At 40.4% G+C, this 18,217-nt stretch overlaps 1 protein-coding gene across 4 annotated transcripts in view; it reads left to right on the forward strand.

Annotated features, from left to right (window-relative positions):
- Nucleotides 1-18,217, forward strand: part of LOC126418623 (protein angel homolog 2-like) — a 193,054-nt gene that overhangs the window by 154,471 nt on the left and 20,366 nt on the right. For all 4 annotated transcript variants that reach the window (XM_050085467.1, XM_050085468.1, XM_050085469.1 and 1 more), the window contains one exon: nucleotides 1,413-1,544. In XM_050085467.1, coding sequence (XP_049941424.1) covers nucleotides 1,413-1,544 — 132 coding nt within the window. The remainder of the gene's footprint in view (nucleotides 1-1,412; nucleotides 1,545-18,217) is intronic.

Consider the following 18,217-nt stretch of genomic DNA (forward strand, 5'->3'; position numbering starts at 1 on the left):
TCTCATTTTAAGGACGAATCCTTTTAACACTAAAAGTGTCCAGGGCGTCCAGGTAAAGTTTCCATGATGAGGCTGGAGGCTGCAAAAGAATATTTCAACCAACATATATATGTGAAAGATGTTTTTTTTTTTCTGTTATGAAACTAAATAAGTCACGATAAACTGGCAACCCATATTTGAACATTCGTGAAACTGATTGTGTCTGTTGGTATGCTGACAGTTTGTATCAGATAAATATTAGATTATATTATGTCTTCATCGCACCGAAGATAACTAAATAATACTGATAATTTTTGTTTGTTCGTGATCTATGTTGTTGCGAAATATAAAACAAAGTTTTTAAGTTTTATTGCAGTGCTATTGCAGTGCCATTTAAATATGGTGTGTTCACAGTTTCTCTTTTTCCCACTCCTCACGCTCAGACAGTGTGGTTTGACCTGGCGGCGGGGGGGGGGGGGGGGGGGGGTGTCTGCTGGCCATGTTGAGCGCTTTGGCACTCGTGCTGGGGCATGGCCTATGAGCTGAATTCAGGGCCACCCCTGGTATATGGGGAAAAAACACATGTGGACTCTCCCAGAATTTTTCAGCTGTTGATGTGCGGTAGAGACAGTGGCAGTGGGGAATAAAGACAAAAGGAGACAGTGTAAGTGAGAGAGGAGGTGATGGCATAGGGTTATACTGTAAATCAGTGGGAGAAAAAGGAGGCATTTGGGGGGGGGGGGGGGGGACATATAGACAGTGGCAGTGAGAGTGGGTTGCTTAGTATGAACTGTGCAGAAGGACTGGGTAAAAGGATTTAGAATGTTCTATTTCTATGTTGAAAGAATGCCAATATGTTCACATGCCAAAAATTTGGTGAGGAAGGTTGAATGAGCATTGTGGAAGCTGGTTTCCCAGTTTTGTCAGAGTCTTTTAAATAGTAACATAGTCATCATTTTTGTGCTCCAATATCAGTATTTTTCCACTGTTGAATGTCTGAAACACCTAATTAAAAAAAAAATGTTAATGTAGATGGAATCTGTTGCCAGAAACATTACTATGACGCTTGTCATGAACAAGACACTGTCAGTTCCATTATTAGATATTAAAAACTAAAAGCTTCATCAGTCATGCCCGCTAGATTTTTTTGTTTTTCTTTGGCTACCAAGAAGAGATGGAAAAATCAATCAGTAGTTGTTTCTTTGCAAATATTTGATTCATGATAAGCAGTCGTGCACATGAAGGAAGTAAAACTGTAGGCAAAAACTGGACGGATATGGATTGAGCCAAACAAAGTAGTTCATAAGTTCACATACTTTCAGAATGGATCTTTTATTCTGCAGCAGTGTGTGTGCTGTTTTTGAAACAGTTTAACATATGTCCATTACAGTAAAATTATTTCTTTACTTTTGTTCTTTGTATTCCATTCACAGATTTGGAACAGGAACTCTCTCTCATCCTTTCAAGCTACGCTCAGTATATTCACATGGGAAACTCAACTCTGATATGGCAGAGGCAACAACATATCAAAATGGTTGGTGCTCTGTGGACTATATATTTTACAGGTTGGTAATACATTTTCTCAAATTTCCTCCTCCTTAATGCCAAATAAGCTGTTCAAAAGAATTAGGGAAACACTTTTATCAACACCCAGTAAGTCAAATCTATTTTTATACAGGTGCTACCTGTGGTCTTATTGAATGACTTGAGATCTCTGCTTTCAGTGTGGCCAACAGTGTATATTGGCTGTGTTATGCATTACAGTGGTAGGTGACCCAAAAGAATGAAGCAATTACTCATGTCTCAGTGTTTTCTAGTGAGGTACACTGATGACAGTTGTCACTTGTGGACATTGTATTCAACCAAGCACATGCAATGCAACATCTTAATGCAGTACAGGTTGCAAGGGTGGTCTGTTTGATCCAAAAAGGATGGACCTTTGGTCATGTTACTGCAAAGGCCAACGCCTAACCATGTATCATCCATAGGTTGTGGAAACGCTACAGGGAGAAAGGTCAATATGCAAGACAAGTTGGACAAGGTTTCTAGCGCATTAAAACCCCATGTGAAGACTGATACCTGACTGTGTCTGCTTTTCGGCATCGTACAGATACCATCAGAACACTGGAAGAAAATTCCAGAAGAAAGTTTCAAAAGGCCACTGGAGCCAATGAGTCTGATCAGACTGTGATGAAAAGATTACAAGAAAGGACTTTGCGATCCAAATGTCCTGCAAGATTATACTACTTGACACATCATCATCTCACAGTTCACCTTCAGTTCTGCGATTCCCATGTCAACTGGCAACTTCATCACTGACAAAACGTGTTATCCACAGGCAAGTTTAGATATCCTCTGATGCAAGGTGATGGCCATGTTAGTGTACAGAAACCGCATGGTGAGCATTACCTGCCAAATGTCGTCCAAGAAATCAACAAATTTCCACGTTCTGTGATGTTGTGGGGAGGCTTCAGTGTTGACAGTCATGCCGATCTTGTCATTGTTCATGGTTGGCTTACAACTAGGCAGTATGTTAAACAGATCCTGTTGGACCATGTGATGGCTGCTGCCTACAATGGTGACCCCGAACAGACATGTTCGTGGTCATCTTGTCCCACCACAGACTCTCCAAGAATTCTCATGGACCTCATTGAAGAATTAAAATGGATACCAGAGGGTGACATTTGTAGATTTATACAGAACATGCCACTTATGTTTCAGACAGTGATACACTCTGACAAATGTTATACATGTTACTGAAGCTCTCAAAGTCCAATGAAAAGTGTACGGAAGACGGTATGAATGATTATTTCCACTTCGTTTTAGACACCTGTGGACATTTGAGTTCTTTTTATGTAAATGATCAAGGATGTAATGACAGGGTGTATACGAACCAGGAGATCCGGGAAAAACCCGGAAATTTTTTCATCCGGGAGAAAACCGGGAAAAACCCGCGAATTTTTTAGAAGTCCAAGAATTTTTCATTGTTTTAGTTTTCAGTTAAATTTTTGTAATTTTGCCTGGTAAGAACCAATACTCTAACAGAGGTTATTACTGTAGTCCGCTACTGCAGAATAATACTGCAGCAATAAAACATGAACGAGAGAGAAAAAAAAAAAAACAAAAATAAAACTCAAGTTGACAAGGAAATGCGCCATATACAGCAATAAAACACAGCGTTCATATAAGTGTCTGACAACAACAAAATGTGTCAAAGGCTTTATAAAGACAGTGCAATGCTTCAGAACACCAAATTGCCTCCGATGAGTGTGACGACACAATTGTTTACATTAGATTCATTTGAGCAGTTGCAGGTGGGCCCTTGCACATGTGCAGCTGAGTTGCTTATGAGTAGTACCTTCTCCTGCTTTTGGCCACAGAAGTGTTGCTGTTAGCTGAATAAGCAGTAGCAGCAAGCAGCCAGATGCTGCCTGGAAAAACTTTACTGGCGCGCGCAAGCTGCCAGATTCATGCATGTGCAATAGGCCCTGGTGTAGGAGGTGGTGGGGGTAGGGGTGCCAAATTCATATTTTTGAGGGAAAAAAACATTATTTCACAAAGCGCCTAGCAACAAGCGTACGTTGGTTATCGATTATTCATTTTATTTTGAAACGCGTCCCTGTTGGTTTTTGAACATTTTTTAATGCATGCGTAGTATACGTTATGTCTATGCCAGGGGAATCCATGTTGCATCTAGAAATAAACTTTCCTGCAGACAAAAGGGGACAAGGCCATATGACCTGAGTGGAATAAAGCCGAACGGGTGAATGCCAATCGCTGTTTGTTTATTTGGTTTTCTGGATTTGCGGATGATCAGTGTTGTTATAATTACTAGCAAAATCCATGGATTTAGACTACCAGAGTGGAAATAAACAACTAACAGGAATAACAGGTTAAAAAGATTACATATTATCTTTTCGGTATATCGAACAAAATGACAGAAAATTTCCTGCCAGACTGCTACACTAGTAAAGACCAGTTGTACAGTCCCTGGCTAGCAGCCGCCTAAGTTCTATTCTGGGAGTAGCATGGAAAACTCATTGTACGAACTTGTAATAACGCCTAACCAGAGAATAAACACGGGATAACTAAACAGGTGACTGTGGCAGGGTTAGTAAAGTTAATCAAAGAATAAGTTTTCACACTGTCAGGTATAGTTACAGAATTAGTGATGACAAGATTGATTGATAGAATGAGCGAAACAGGGACATCACACAAATTATAGAAGAGTATGACGATTCCAAATTCATATAAAAATTTCGTACTACTACTTTTCAATCTCATGCTTGAGAATCTGGAGCATATGAATGAATTGTGAAACTGCTTCCTAACATAAAGCTTTTTGCTTGTAGTAGGCCTAATAGGCACTTGACATTGGTACTTTGTGAATTATATTCTGTGGTGTTATAAAAATGACCATTTGTGCCAAAACAGTCTCATTTATTTGGTGTGTGTTACAGTTGCCACAATATTAGACAGGCTAATTTAGTTTTCTAGCAGGGTGACAAATTATATGTAATCAGATCGAGAAACCAAACCAGTCTGGGGTACTATTTGTATTAAAAGCTTTTTCGGTATTGGACAAGGACATTTCCTTTTTTTCATGCAGCAAAACGTTTGACGAACTTTGATCAGGTAATAGATTCTTCCCCAGAAAGAAAAGCATGCCATGTAAAGCTGAAGCAAAATTAGAGAGAGAAAATTCTAGGTCTTGAGGATTGAAGAAATGTGTACTGCTTGCTTGTCTCTTGTCTTTACTGGTTTTATGTATCCTATATTTAATTTTATGTCATACAAAACATATGTTATTAGCTAATAAAAAGTGCAAATTTTCTGAAGCGTTCTTGTTCTCCCAGTTACAAATAATCCCATCCAGTAATTGTGAGTGCTTTTCTTTTTTAAAAAAAGAGGGGGGGGGGGGCAGGATGTCAGACCAGCCAACTGGAAGCAGGAGAAGCACTACAGGACATTTTAATTTCCACTGTCCTAAACGTAGTTTGATGGCAGCCATTACAAAATATTACACGTTTGAATTCCACAGAGCGAAATACAGTGACGTGCGGTAGAAGAATGCTGTGTGAAGAGGCGTGGCACTGCACTTTGGCACGCTTAAGACAAAGTAACATGTCTGAAATTTCATCGAACGCACATGTTTTATGTACCAGACTCTTCAGAAAGATATTCACTACAAAATTGACATATTTTCGAAAAGTCAATTATTATTATTATTAGCTTTTTGTTTTTTCCCTACTACCTCAAACGCTCGAGGGGAAGGTGGTGGGGCTGCCACTATCTAGTATTGCCTTTTTTTTTTTTCCCCTACTACCTCAAACGCTCGATGGAAGGTGGTGGGGCTGCCACTATCTAGTATTGCCACAGTTCGACAATATCGTTGATCCGGAGCTGATGCAGAGAGCAGTCTGAGTTGTAGTAGGGAGGTGGGTAGTCTCCATGTGACCAGTGTTTACATTTAGTGATTTTTCCTGTTTCCTCTTTGTTTACTGCTCTCACATCAAATGAAAACAAAACGGATTTCTGTGGCTGGGAGCAATCAAGTGAATTAAAATACATTCACATAATTACGGAAGTCAGAATATGTTTTTAGTTTCAGATTTTATTTTATTTCCACCTTTCTGACAGTCGAGCATTAATCGCCTTGCAGAACAATGAAGTTATTTTTGTTGGTTTGCGTAAGAAATTTGGCTTTTATTAATCTATGCTGCTAAGGCAGTCAGTTTACTTGAAACGAAGTGTTTAATTCCCCACTAATGGCTAGTTTCAACTGTTCGTTGCATTTCAAGTGAACATTTTCATCTTCTAGCACGTGTGGCATTAAGCCATAATAAAGAACCAAACATGGGATAATACAGTACTGGTACTCCAAGAAAGTTTACATCCAAATTTGGACATACAAATGTGCACTTTAAGCCGAATTATGCATTTTAGTATTGTTCACAAAATTCTGATGCTCTTGGAGTAATGTCTGATGTCTTGCTTCTTTTGTGACATTATGTAAGATATTTATATGGGCTTCCTGCGTCATCATAACTGCGCAAGTGCATTGCCACGTGTTACAGGGCACTCTCTGGCAACTGCTGAAACAAACCTGTTTCTAACAGGTCACAGGAAAATATTGCGAATGGTTGTTTGAAAAGCATTACTTTCAAAGTAAATTTCCTTTTACACAAGTTGAACTATGTGCAAGAATGTACGATGAATTTCTTAAATCACAGAGCATTTTGCTGTCATTAAAAAATCAACTCTTTGAGGACAACCATTTAGAAGAATTTTGAGCCCAGATCAGACATCTTAGCCGTTATTACAAATTTTACTGGCACATTTGTGTGATGTATCTTAAAATTTAACTCATGCAAAAACGATAAACATTATATGTAAAAGCTTAGCATCTCTTGCAGCTTATTAAGCTTAGAGACCAATATTATATGTGTAAGCTTTCCTTTTCTTGTAGCAACACTATGTATATTAATTTAAACCATTACTTTTCCTATCTGTGTGTTTGCGCTACTTAGCAGTGATATTGCTATTGGCTGACTACATCACTTGTCCTATGGTCTGAATATCCGCCGTCCTCAGCTGGTGAGATCATGTGACATGAGCGATGACTGACTTACAATAGTACATCGCCATCTCGATTTTAATGTTTCGGAAAGTATCATGCAGTGTTTGGTGGAATTTGAATTTATACTTTTGTAATACGAAGATATGCAATGTACCTATTGCTGCACAGGATTGACAAGTTTTACACTTCTGAGGAAAGGTATACTATCACTTAACATGGAAAAAGTGTATTTTCACCCGGGAGAAAGTTGATGAAATACGCGGTGCTCAATTATTGCCCAGTGGAGTATGGTAGACCCCAAAGTCATGTTCTCCTAATTCTTTTGAGCAGGGTATATATTCTGAATCAATGAATTGAACTTTTGTATGTAACAGTATGTCACTTGAAATCATAGTAGAAATTATCTGTTGTGATTGGGACTCACAGTTTTAGACTATGATAAATTAAGCTCTTTAATAAGACCTTAATCATCTGTGCATCCAGATGTGAAGAAGTTTTCCTCTCATTTTAAGAAAACTATTGAAAATAGTGTGTTCCTTTTACAGTGTTAATGTCAGAAATGTTTGGTGAAAGATAGTTTGAAAAGTAATGTGACTGAATGAACAGACTGCAGAAAGACTTAGTCTTAAATTGAGGCTATAAAGCATAAATTTTAGGATACTATGAGAAATCATATGGGTATGAGGTAAAAACTTTAGGAAAGGGGAAATACTGGTAGCACGAGGAGAGCTAAGAGGGATATCTGATTTGGGAATCTGTGAACAACCAGTTTCTTTTTGGTAATGACAGAAGTGCTCTCTCTCTCTCTCTCTCTCTCTCTCTCTCTCTCTCTCTCTCTCTCTCTCTCTCTCTCCCCCTCCCTCTCTCTCTCTCTAATATGTTCACTTGTTCGAAGTCTTGTTGTCCTTGAAGCCTGTCTACATAGCATGTTGCCATGACAATGGCTGAAAAACAGTAATTCCTGAGACTTCATCCATTATTAGACAGTACTTGATCCTGAGAACACACCATTGTCCAGCTTTGATTCATTCATCCAGGGATCTTCTCACAATGATGTAGGAGGTGTCATCATAATACAAAGAAAATAAATAGCTCAAAATATACATTAAACAATGGAAAATCCAAGAGGGAATGTAACAATATTATGAAAAGAGTAGCTGCCAGTTACCATATAGCGGAGATACTGAGTCGCAGATAGGCACAACAAAAGGCCGTCACACAAGAAGTGTTCGGCCAACAAGGCCTTGGCCAAAAATACCCCCACAACACACACACACACACACACACACACACACACACACACACACACACACACACGACCACAGTCTCTTCTGACAACTGAAGCCAGACTATGAACAGCAGTACATGATGGGAGAGGCAACCTGGTGGGGATGAGGAAGAGGCTGGGCTGAGAGTGGGACGGATGGTAGACTGAGGATCCTGAAATTTTGGTGTATTGCAGAACACGTGTCTTAAAAACTCAGTGTTTGGTTCGTGCTACATCTACATCTGCATAGATACTCTGCAAGTCACCATATGGAGCATGTTGGAGTGTACCCTGCACCACTACTTGACATTTCCTTTCCTGTTCCACTCGCAAACAGAACGAGGGAGAAACAACTGTCCATATGCCTCCACATGAGCGATAATATTTTGTTTCTTATCCTTGTGGTCCTTACGTGCAATGTATGTTGACAGCAGTAGAATCATTTGAGAGTCAGCTTTTAATGCCATTTCTCTAAATTTTCTCAACAGTGTTTCTTGAAAAACATCGCCATCTCTCCAGGGATTCCAATTTGAGTTTCCAAAGCATGTCCGTAACACTTGTGTTGTTCAAACCTGCCGGTAACAAATGTAGCAGCCCGCCTATGAATTGCTTCGATGTCTCCCTTCAGTCTGAGCAGTAGTCAAGAATAGGTCACACCAGCGTCCTATATGAGGTCTGCTTTACAGGTGAACCACTCTTTCCTAAAATTCTCCCAATAAACCGAAGTCGACCATTCGCCTTCCCTACCACAGTTCTCACATGCTCGTTCTCCTTCATATTGTTTTGCAACATTATGGCCAGACATTTAAACAACTTGACTGTGTCAAGCAGGACTTAAGTAATACTATATCCAAACATTACAGGTTTGATCTTTCTAACCATCTGCATTAACTTACATTTTTCCACGTTTAGGGCTAGCTGCCATTCACACCAACTGGAAATTTTGTCAAAGTTGTCTTGTATCTTCCTACAGTCACTCAACTATGACACCTTACCATACGTCACAGCATCATCAGCAAACAACCACAGATTGCATCCACCCTGTCCACCAAATCAACTGTGTATATAGAGAACAGCGGCGGTCCTACCTCACTTCCCTGGGGCTCTCCTGATGATACACTTGTCTCTGATGAAAACTCACCATTGAGGTCAACGTACTGGGTTCTATTATTTAAGAAACCTTTGGGTCACTTATATATCTGTGAACTTATTCCATATGCTTGTACCTTCATTAACATCCTGCAATGGGGCACCATGTCAAATGCTTTCTGGAAATCTATAAATACGGACTCTGCGTGTTGGCCTTCACCCATTGTTCACAATATATCACATGAGAAAAGGGCAAGCTGAGTTTCGCATGAACAATGCTTTCTAAAACCATGCTATTCATGGGGACATACGTGCTGTAAAACCAATTTGTCACTTAGCCATATAAGCAAGCAGACCTTGTCCAGATATGCAAGGAAAAGAAGCATGCTGGGCTTGAGATAACTAAGAAGGTCACATCATCTTTATCTAAGTTAATCAAAGCAAATAGCCAGGCTCCAATGCTGCTGCACCAGACCTAGCCCCTGTGGTGCTGCCTGCCATCTCTAGTTACACTCAGCTGATCGTCAGTTCCAACAATGGAAAGGACAATCTTGACAGTGCCTTTGATTCGACAAAAACTATCATTTTCTGTGAAGAAAAGTAGTACTTACTAGTTTCAGTGTATTTTTAGTTTACTGCAGCACAGGCAGGGAGTTGTGGTGTGTCACAGCAACCAGGTGTTACCCTGAGGCAATTGCATGAAGCACCTACTATAAAATCTTCTGGATGAGATCTGACGATGTTACATTATGTGCAGAGGGATGCCATGGTGAAGGTAGAGATCCATTTGATCTGTTGGCTGCTGTGAGAGACCAATCTTCTCAGGACATTTGCAGCTTTCCAGATGTGTTCCCAGACAGTAATATTGACTCCAAAATGCAGCTTCAAAAGTAAACAGAAAATTATGTTCAGACTGGAGCCATTTTTCACTAAACACCTACAGGAAATTGTTGCTGCTGTGCTACGGTAATTACATGGTTGATTTGGGGTAGGGGACCAAACAGTGAGGTCATCTGATTCTGATTAGGAAAGGATGGGGAAGGAAGTTGACTGTGCCCTTTCAAAGGAACCATCTCGGCATTTGCCTCAAGCTATTTAGGGAAATCATTGAAAACCTGAATCAGGTTGGCCAGATGCAGGTTTCAACCATCGTCCTCCCGAATGGGAGTCCAGTGCGCCACCTCACTCAGTGTATTTCATGGTCGTGATCGAGTTTGATCTGTTTGTACATTTTGAGAATAGTTTGTTGGGCCATGTTTTGGACAGGTACCACATTTCACTTATTTTGATTTAAAGTGCTGCAAAAGATATGGTTGATGAATTTGAGGCAGGTGCATCCACTGTGAGAAAATCTTGAAAAGGCAGGCTATTCATGTGCCCATGGATGGCCCTAATGTTAATAAGGTGTTCCTAAGAGAGCTGGAAAGCCAGCTCAATGTTGAGGATAATCCTTATGGTCCCATGGTTTTGTACTTTCAGACATTTGGTGACTTTAAGACAGGTTGTACCGAAGTTGGTCAGAATATTGTTGAGCTACTAAAAGCCTTATAATCTGATTTAAAATATTTCCTCGTGACAAGCTGATTTCAGCAAAATTACTAGCTCCTCTGTTTTCCCACAGAAGTTTTGAGCTGTTTGGTGGTTGTAAAATGAAATGGTATCAGTTTGAATTCAGCACATATTAATGAGTGTTTAAAATTGTTTAAAGGAAGTAGAAAGAGTAAAGAAGGAACCGAAGTAGGTAAAAGCAAAATCGAAGGCACTGCTGGAATTACTATGAGCCATAGCTACTGGATTGTATAGGCTAAGTCAGGGGTGAGCAAACGTTGCACGCGGCTCATGAGCGCACAGCACTGCATGTGTGCTGATCCCGTGCAATCGTCGACTGGGGCAGTGGCGACAGCTGGCAGGTTGCGGCAGTGTAATACCAGGCTACGCTGTGGATGTTGATGCAAAGCGACCTCTACATAGTGAACGTTGTATTTCAAGAACTGGAAAATGCAGAGTGAATCAAGGAAACAGAGACGTGGAGATTTGCTATCTTTTAAAAAGGAAAATTCAAAATGTTTAATATGTAGCAGTATTCTCACTGGTCAGCGGAAGTTTAGTATTGAACGCCATTATAATAAATTTTACAAGGGCGAGTACAATTTATTGTCGGATTCTGAGCTGGTGGGGAAATTGACTGAGCTTAAGAAAAGCGATCTGACGATACGAGATGAATCTGATGTAAGTTGCTGTTGTCATGAGAGATCTGTGGCTTTCTTTTGTCATGTCTCTCATCTAACTGATTTAACATTTTATGGAGCACTGTTTTCAATTTTTCAGGACGACAACAATGATAGCCCAGCAGTATATGCAAGTTATAAGATTGCGATTAATATAGCAAGAGCTGGAAAACCATTTGCTGAAGATGAGTTTATAAAGGAGTGCATCAACAACGCTGCTGATTTACTTTGCCCACTGAATGCAAATCAGTTTCGAGCTATCACTCTTTCTCCGCGGACTGTAAGCCGTTGTATAAGTGCCATGACAGGTGATGTTCACCGTCAATTAAGGAGTGCGGTGCAGGAGTTTATTGAATTTTCCATCGCACTTCATGAGTCCACAGATATTTCAGACACCGCGCAGTTAGTGGTTTATGTCCAAGGCGTGGACACTGCTCTGCACATAACAGAGGATTTTTTAGATATGATATCTTTAAAAGGCACGACCGCCACATACTAAAAGCCGTTGAAGAAGCTGTAGATTCAGCCGGCTTAAACTGGGAACGTTTGGTGTCAGTGACAACAGACAGAACACCTGCAATGAAAGGGAAACAAATGGGATTTGTTGGATTACTAAGAAAAAAGCTACAGCATACAGAAGAATCATTGTACTGCATCCACTGCATTTTGCACCAAGAAGTACTCTGTGTAAAAGCAGCAAAACTGGGGGACGTCGTGCAAGTGGTTATTCGGGCAGTTAATTATTTGAGATACCACGGGCTTACACATAGACAGTTTCACACATATTTAGCTGAAATTGGGGAAGAGTACGATGACATACCATACCACAGCGAAGGCCGCTGGCTTAGCTGCGGTAACGTACTCAAAAGATTTTTTGAGCTGAGAATACCAATAAATCAGTTTTTAAAGGACAGAGGAAGGTACAATCCCAAGTTAGAAGATCCAGAGTGGGTTGCCGACCTTGCATTTTTAGTGGACATTACCGGACACAATGCATTGAACACAAGTTTGCAAAGAGAAAATCAGCTAATTTTTGAAATGGCTGAAAAGGTGCAAGCTTTCACTAGCAAGCTTGAGCTGAGGGAACTAAAGCTCTCGTCAGAGAATGCAGTGCATTTCCCTACTCTGTCTATGGTGCGAGAACAGAATTGCAAAGAATATGTTTCTGTACTTAGTGCAATAAAAGAGGAATTTCTCAAGCGATTTGGGGATATATCATATTTATCCCAAGCTTTTGAATGGTTCTCGAGACCATTTGCTGTTTCTGTAGATCTGTAGATGATATTCATCCCAGTTTGCAAATGGAATTAATAGATCTATAGTGTAATTCTCATCTGAGAGACAAGTTCCTTTTGGCAAGACATGTAATAGACTTTTATCATGACTTTCCACAGCAAGAGTTTTCTCGTCTCCATTATGAAGCCGCGAAGATATAGTCAATGTTTGGCTCGACATACGTTTGTGAGAGATTTTTTCTGTTATGAAAATTAATAAGTCTCGGTTAAGAGCGAACATCAGTGATGAAAATTTACGTAACTGTTTGCGTTTGTCTGTATACAAAAATTTTGTTCCAGACATTAAACAAATTGTAAACTCTACCTATGATTATTAAATAAAACGTATCATAGGTAATAGGTACTCTTCAAACCACAATTTCTTTCAAGCACTCCTACTAACCTTATTCCTTCATTCAATAAAGCAAGCTAGGAAACAAAACGCATTTCGGAGGATGGAGCAGAGAGACGGAATGGTGGGTAGGGGAGAGAAGTGGGTGGCCAGCTTGCCCCTCGGTGCACGCAGAACACCTGTTAACTGCACACGAGCAAGTGCACCACACACGTGCAGGATTCCTTCCTGCCCCTGGGCTAAGTCCTTGAGGGGAAGGATGCTGATAGTTCATCTCACCTTTTTTGAGACTGGCTGCTCAGATTGAGTTGTTTATGACTTCATTTAAATCAGATGCTCCCTTCACTCCATTCCTCAATAATTATCTCCAATCCATAGTCAGAGAATTAGTGAGAAAAATTGTCCAGCCAGAAGTTTGTAGAAACAGACAGTGGTAGTCCCACCTGCTTTTATTTCTCCGTTTGTTGATTGTTGACCTTGGTGTCGATGTACTGGCTGAAAAATGGGTTGTGTGGATTCCGACACTGACTACTTTAAATGATTGAGCCAACAGGTGCACTGTTGTGTGTCACAGTACTTTAATTTCACTGTTCACAACCTTCACAACCCACTAATAATACACAGTTATATGACCAGTGCACTATTATTTAACCTTCGATAAGCCTCATTAACAGTTAGCAGGCGAAACTCCACATACTGCTATGATAGTTTACTGTTGAACAGCTGTGAGCAGTCAAACATAACCACAAAGTTCACAGTTCTTTAAGAATAATCGGGTACGAATGGAGCAGACACTGTCACTATTTTTACACATGGCCTAATTGTTTAACACTTATTCCACAGTTAATTTGAAGCATTGTTGTTGTTCTAACCAGCATAGGTTACTCATCACAAACTCGGCCGTGAACTGACTGTCGTGTGACCAAAAATCACGTCCTTATATATCATCACAATAATCGTTACTGAAACTACACATTGTTCGAAGTAAAATTTACAGAAATTACAATTAAAACTTAACTCACTCAATTAACTGATTACATCGAAAAATTGTGTCTTTTTAACAGTTTCTTCTACTATGAAGTTTAGGCCGAATTATTTGTTTGAATCATGAAATTAACAAATGTAGTTACACAAACAATACTTTAGACAAAACTGTCAATTACCTTGGAATTAATGAAGGGCTGATTTTGCTAACATGTTTTTCAATAGAGCTAAATAGATACTTTATGATTACTAGTACTTCATCTTCCAAATGTTTACAATTATTACAGAATTTGTACTTGTTTATGCGTCAACAATAGAATTTAAGTTAAGAAACAATCACTGATTTCACCCTATAACAAACGATACTAACCAGGAATAGTCAAAAGGAATTAGAAAAATCAATTACATACATAAAACTAAACACAAAATTGGATCTGGTATTCTATCCTTCAAAACTGAGGACCAATCTTTCTCTTTTATGAAAATACAGATTATACTCATGTATGTCAATGTTAATTAAATCAAAATGAAGAAATGAATTTTAAGGAGGCAGATGACAAAACAAGAGGGGAATTAAAATTATCCCAGCTTGCTTCGTCACAAGACCAGCTTCAAAACATATCTGAACAATGTTGCTGAGACTCGTTTGATACAGCTCTCCATGCTACATCTGAACAATAACAAAATCAATTGTAACCTCAGAAAGTGGACATCAGGTAAAAGTCAAGAAAGCTCTGGGTCAATGTGACATATCAAAGAAAGATATCTTGGCATTTTGGAATGAATGCCTTACATTATTGAAGAGTATGGTATATAAAGTTATGGGTAAATCACCCCTGGATTATTTTCTTATGAAGGGCATACCATGTTCAATCCCAGAAGTGGAAATTAACACCGACCATAAGAAGAGACAGGCATAGCATCAGCACAGCTAACTACCTTAAATTGCTTTGGTGGTCATTAGGCCGACGCCATTGCCCATGAACTCCAGAGTATAGTAGAGATGTCAGTGAAGGAAATCCTTAAAGAATTTGATGAAGATCGGGTTTGCATAAATCAGTTCTGTATGATGGCCATTAGTGGCGAGATTGGACTTGTAAATGAGAAGAGATTTATCAAGGTTGCATGCATTCTGTTCCCTGGTGATGCTAACCATGAAAGAGGTTTCTCTGACAACTCAAGTCTGGTCAGAAATTTGACTGAAGTGTTTCTCATAGCCGTTCATGGTGTTGGCAATGTGGTTGGTGTCGCTGGAGCTGCTGATCTGTAACTGTCACACAGCAGGTAACACACGACTTCTGAAATGCACATGATAGATACATTGAACAGTAGCAGAGAATAGGACAGCTCGGAAGTCCTCAAATGAAACTGAGAGGAAGAATAAAATGAGTAGAGAAAAGCTAAGAGCACTACAAACTATAAAGACAAACTCATGGAAAGTGCTGAGTGTATTAACCAAGTAATACATGAAACTGGTCCAAGTAACACAAATATGGCTTTATTCATAAACCTCTGAACAATAGAAATAAGCCTCTTGTGACTCCATATGTATCAAGATAAAAGAATCGTACATAAGGTGCAACATAAGTGACACACAGAACAACTGATGTGAGCTGTACAAACAAAAAGAACTTAGTGAGTGTGAGGCATGGGAGTGCTCCACATATACATAGGCACAAGTTGCCAGTAGACAGAATAGCGGGGACCATGTCATGTGCGTGCTTCCTATAGGCGGTCTCTAGTAGCTGGCCCGCACAGATAGAGTGGGTGGCTGATTAAAGTACACACGTGTCGTGACACTGCACTCGGCGAACTCAGACTTACGTGCACTTTTTGCAGGATACAGCACTGTGAGAGAGGTTTCTCGTGCTGAAGTAGTAGTTCTGTCACTAAAAACTACCTGCTTGTGATGTCACTTAATGTCCATATATTTGGACAAGATGTCTGGAGATACAGTATTGTGAGCACTACATGCGGCATACAAACAGGAGAAACCGTACACTAGAATAAGACAGGCTCTACGTCAGACTGATCAGCAGTACATAGTAAACAACACAGACACAAGCACAGACACGAATTCGTATGCTATATCACACACAGGAAGTGAAGACAAGATAAACATACAAACATAGCAAAAGTAAGCGAAGTCTCCACAATACTAAATTGAATCAGTCTGAAAAGAAAACTGTGTATGTATCTGTTTGTTATACCATTTCATAGTATGTAACAGTATCTGAAGATCTGACATTTCTTCTTCTTTCACTGCATCAGGTGTGTCTAGATCAAAGTTTTACTGAGCCGTCGCACCTGATGCAGCTGACTATGACATTTTAAATCAACTCTCAATCTCCACTGTTATCTTAAGTTTGAAAATATATTGTAACTGAACTAATCAATACATTAAGTATTACCACTACCAAGACAACATATGGTACAGACGTAACCATACACGCAGAAGGTATAAAGAGAAGAACTGTCACATCATATCTAAATCAAATTTCCGTCTCGTGTTTCTTCCATCAAATACACTTTTAATTTTAATTTAAAATACATCACAGCCTATTATGTATCTTATTTATTATCATTATCTAAGTTAGCAACAAGTTTAAACAAAACTGTGCATATGCGTGTGTCTATTGTTTTATGTTTCCCTTTTGAAAAAATTCCAACAAAAAAATGAACTAGTAATAAAATGGAATTTGTATGATATAACTTGTAAAATCACACAATGTACAATGTGCTATATAAAAACACAGCAGATCTTTACTTGAGAAACAAATAAATGCCCATATCAGACAAGTCTATTACTGTAACTCTTCAGGCTTTCCCGGCAATATAATGACATCTTGGATTGTCGGGTGTTCTGCCGGATATCAGCGTCGTACTTGCACGATATTTCGGTCACGTAGCTCGTAACCTTCATCAGGTGCGACCTGAGACTGCTCGTCGAGTGGACCTGGTCCAGTATTTATGCCTATGGCCTTCCCCCTCCACCAACGGCTGCAGGCGCTTCCTCTGTGGTCCGCGCACATTCCCTGCGACCTGCTGGAGCGTTGCTGCTCTGTTTTCCGTCCGCTGCGGTTCTAGGTGTTCCCTCTGTGGTCCACGCCCACCAACCCCGCTCCTGGGGGTTTCATCTACGGTCTGGGGTACCAAGCGTTCCCCCTGCGGTCCGCGCCCGCTCACTATGACCTGTTGGAGCGTTGCCGCTCCGTTTTTCGTCCACCGCGGCTCTGGATGTTCCCTCTGCGATCCGCGCCCACCAGTCCCACTTCTGGGTGTTCCATCTTCGGTCTGGTGCTCCTGGCAGTCCGTCAGGGGCTCGTTTTCCATCTCCATGTCTCTGGTTCTTCTGTTTGTGCAGTGTTGCAGCTGGCCCCGTTGCTCCTTTAACAATTCCAGAGCCGGATCCCAGGCTCTGCTTAGCTGGTACCCTGTGTCACGGTTCATAAGATTGTCAGCCATTTTAATTTCTATCGATTCTCTTATAACACTGTCCCAAAATCTGGGTGTTTGTGCTAGAATCCTGGTATCCTCATACTTCATGGCATGATCTAGTTCTAGACAGTGTTCAGCAATGGCTGACTTAGTCACCTGTCTTAATCTAGTGTGCCTCTGATGTTCTTTGCACCTGATCTCCACAGTTCTTGTCGTCTGATGTGGTATCGCTGTTCACCAGGGTCCCACTGAAGGACTCACTAGAACTGATTGCAGAGAAATTTGACGGTGCTCTGTTGGACCTGTTCAGTCATACACTGACATCCCCGTATTTCCTGTACCGAAACCAATATTACAAGCAAACTGAAGGTGTAGCTTTGGGCAGCCCACTGTCCCCTGTGGTTGCCAACATGTTTATGGAGAGTTTTGAGGAGAGGGCATTGGAGACAGCCACATTTAAACCCACATGCTTCTTTAGGTATGTGGATGACACCTTCGTGATCTGGCCACATGGGATGGACAGGCTCAATGAGTTTCTTGAACATCTTAACTCATGCCACCCTAATATCAAGTTCACCATGGAACTGGAGAAGAAGGGCCAGCTGCCATTTCTGGATGTACTAGTCCAGAGGAAAGCAGATGGATCAATTGGCCACAGTGTGTACCGAAAACCAACACACACTGATTTATATCTGCAGGCCAGCAGCTGTCACCACCCTGCACAGAAGAATGGGGTTCTGAAGACTTTGGTCCACAGAGCACATGCCCTGTCAGACCAAGAGAATCTACCTATAGAGATAGAATGTCTCATAACAGTTTTCTCCAAGAATGGATACACGGACAGACAAATTGAGAGGGCACTCCAACCAGCCACCATACCACAGGTTCCTGAAGAAGACCAAGATGAAACAAAGATGGTGGCATATCTGCCCTACGCTGGCTCTATTTCTGCCAGAATCAGTAGGATCCTCCGTAAACACAATATCAAGTGTGTTTTCTGTCCATCCAACAAGATTGGTGGACTGC

This window comes from Schistocerca serialis, chromosome 9 (assembly GCF_023864345.2).
Source record: "Schistocerca serialis cubense isolate TAMUIC-IGC-003099 chromosome 9, iqSchSeri2.2, whole genome shotgun sequence".
Lineage (NCBI taxonomy): Eukaryota > Metazoa > Arthropoda > Insecta > Orthoptera > Acrididae > Schistocerca > Schistocerca serialis.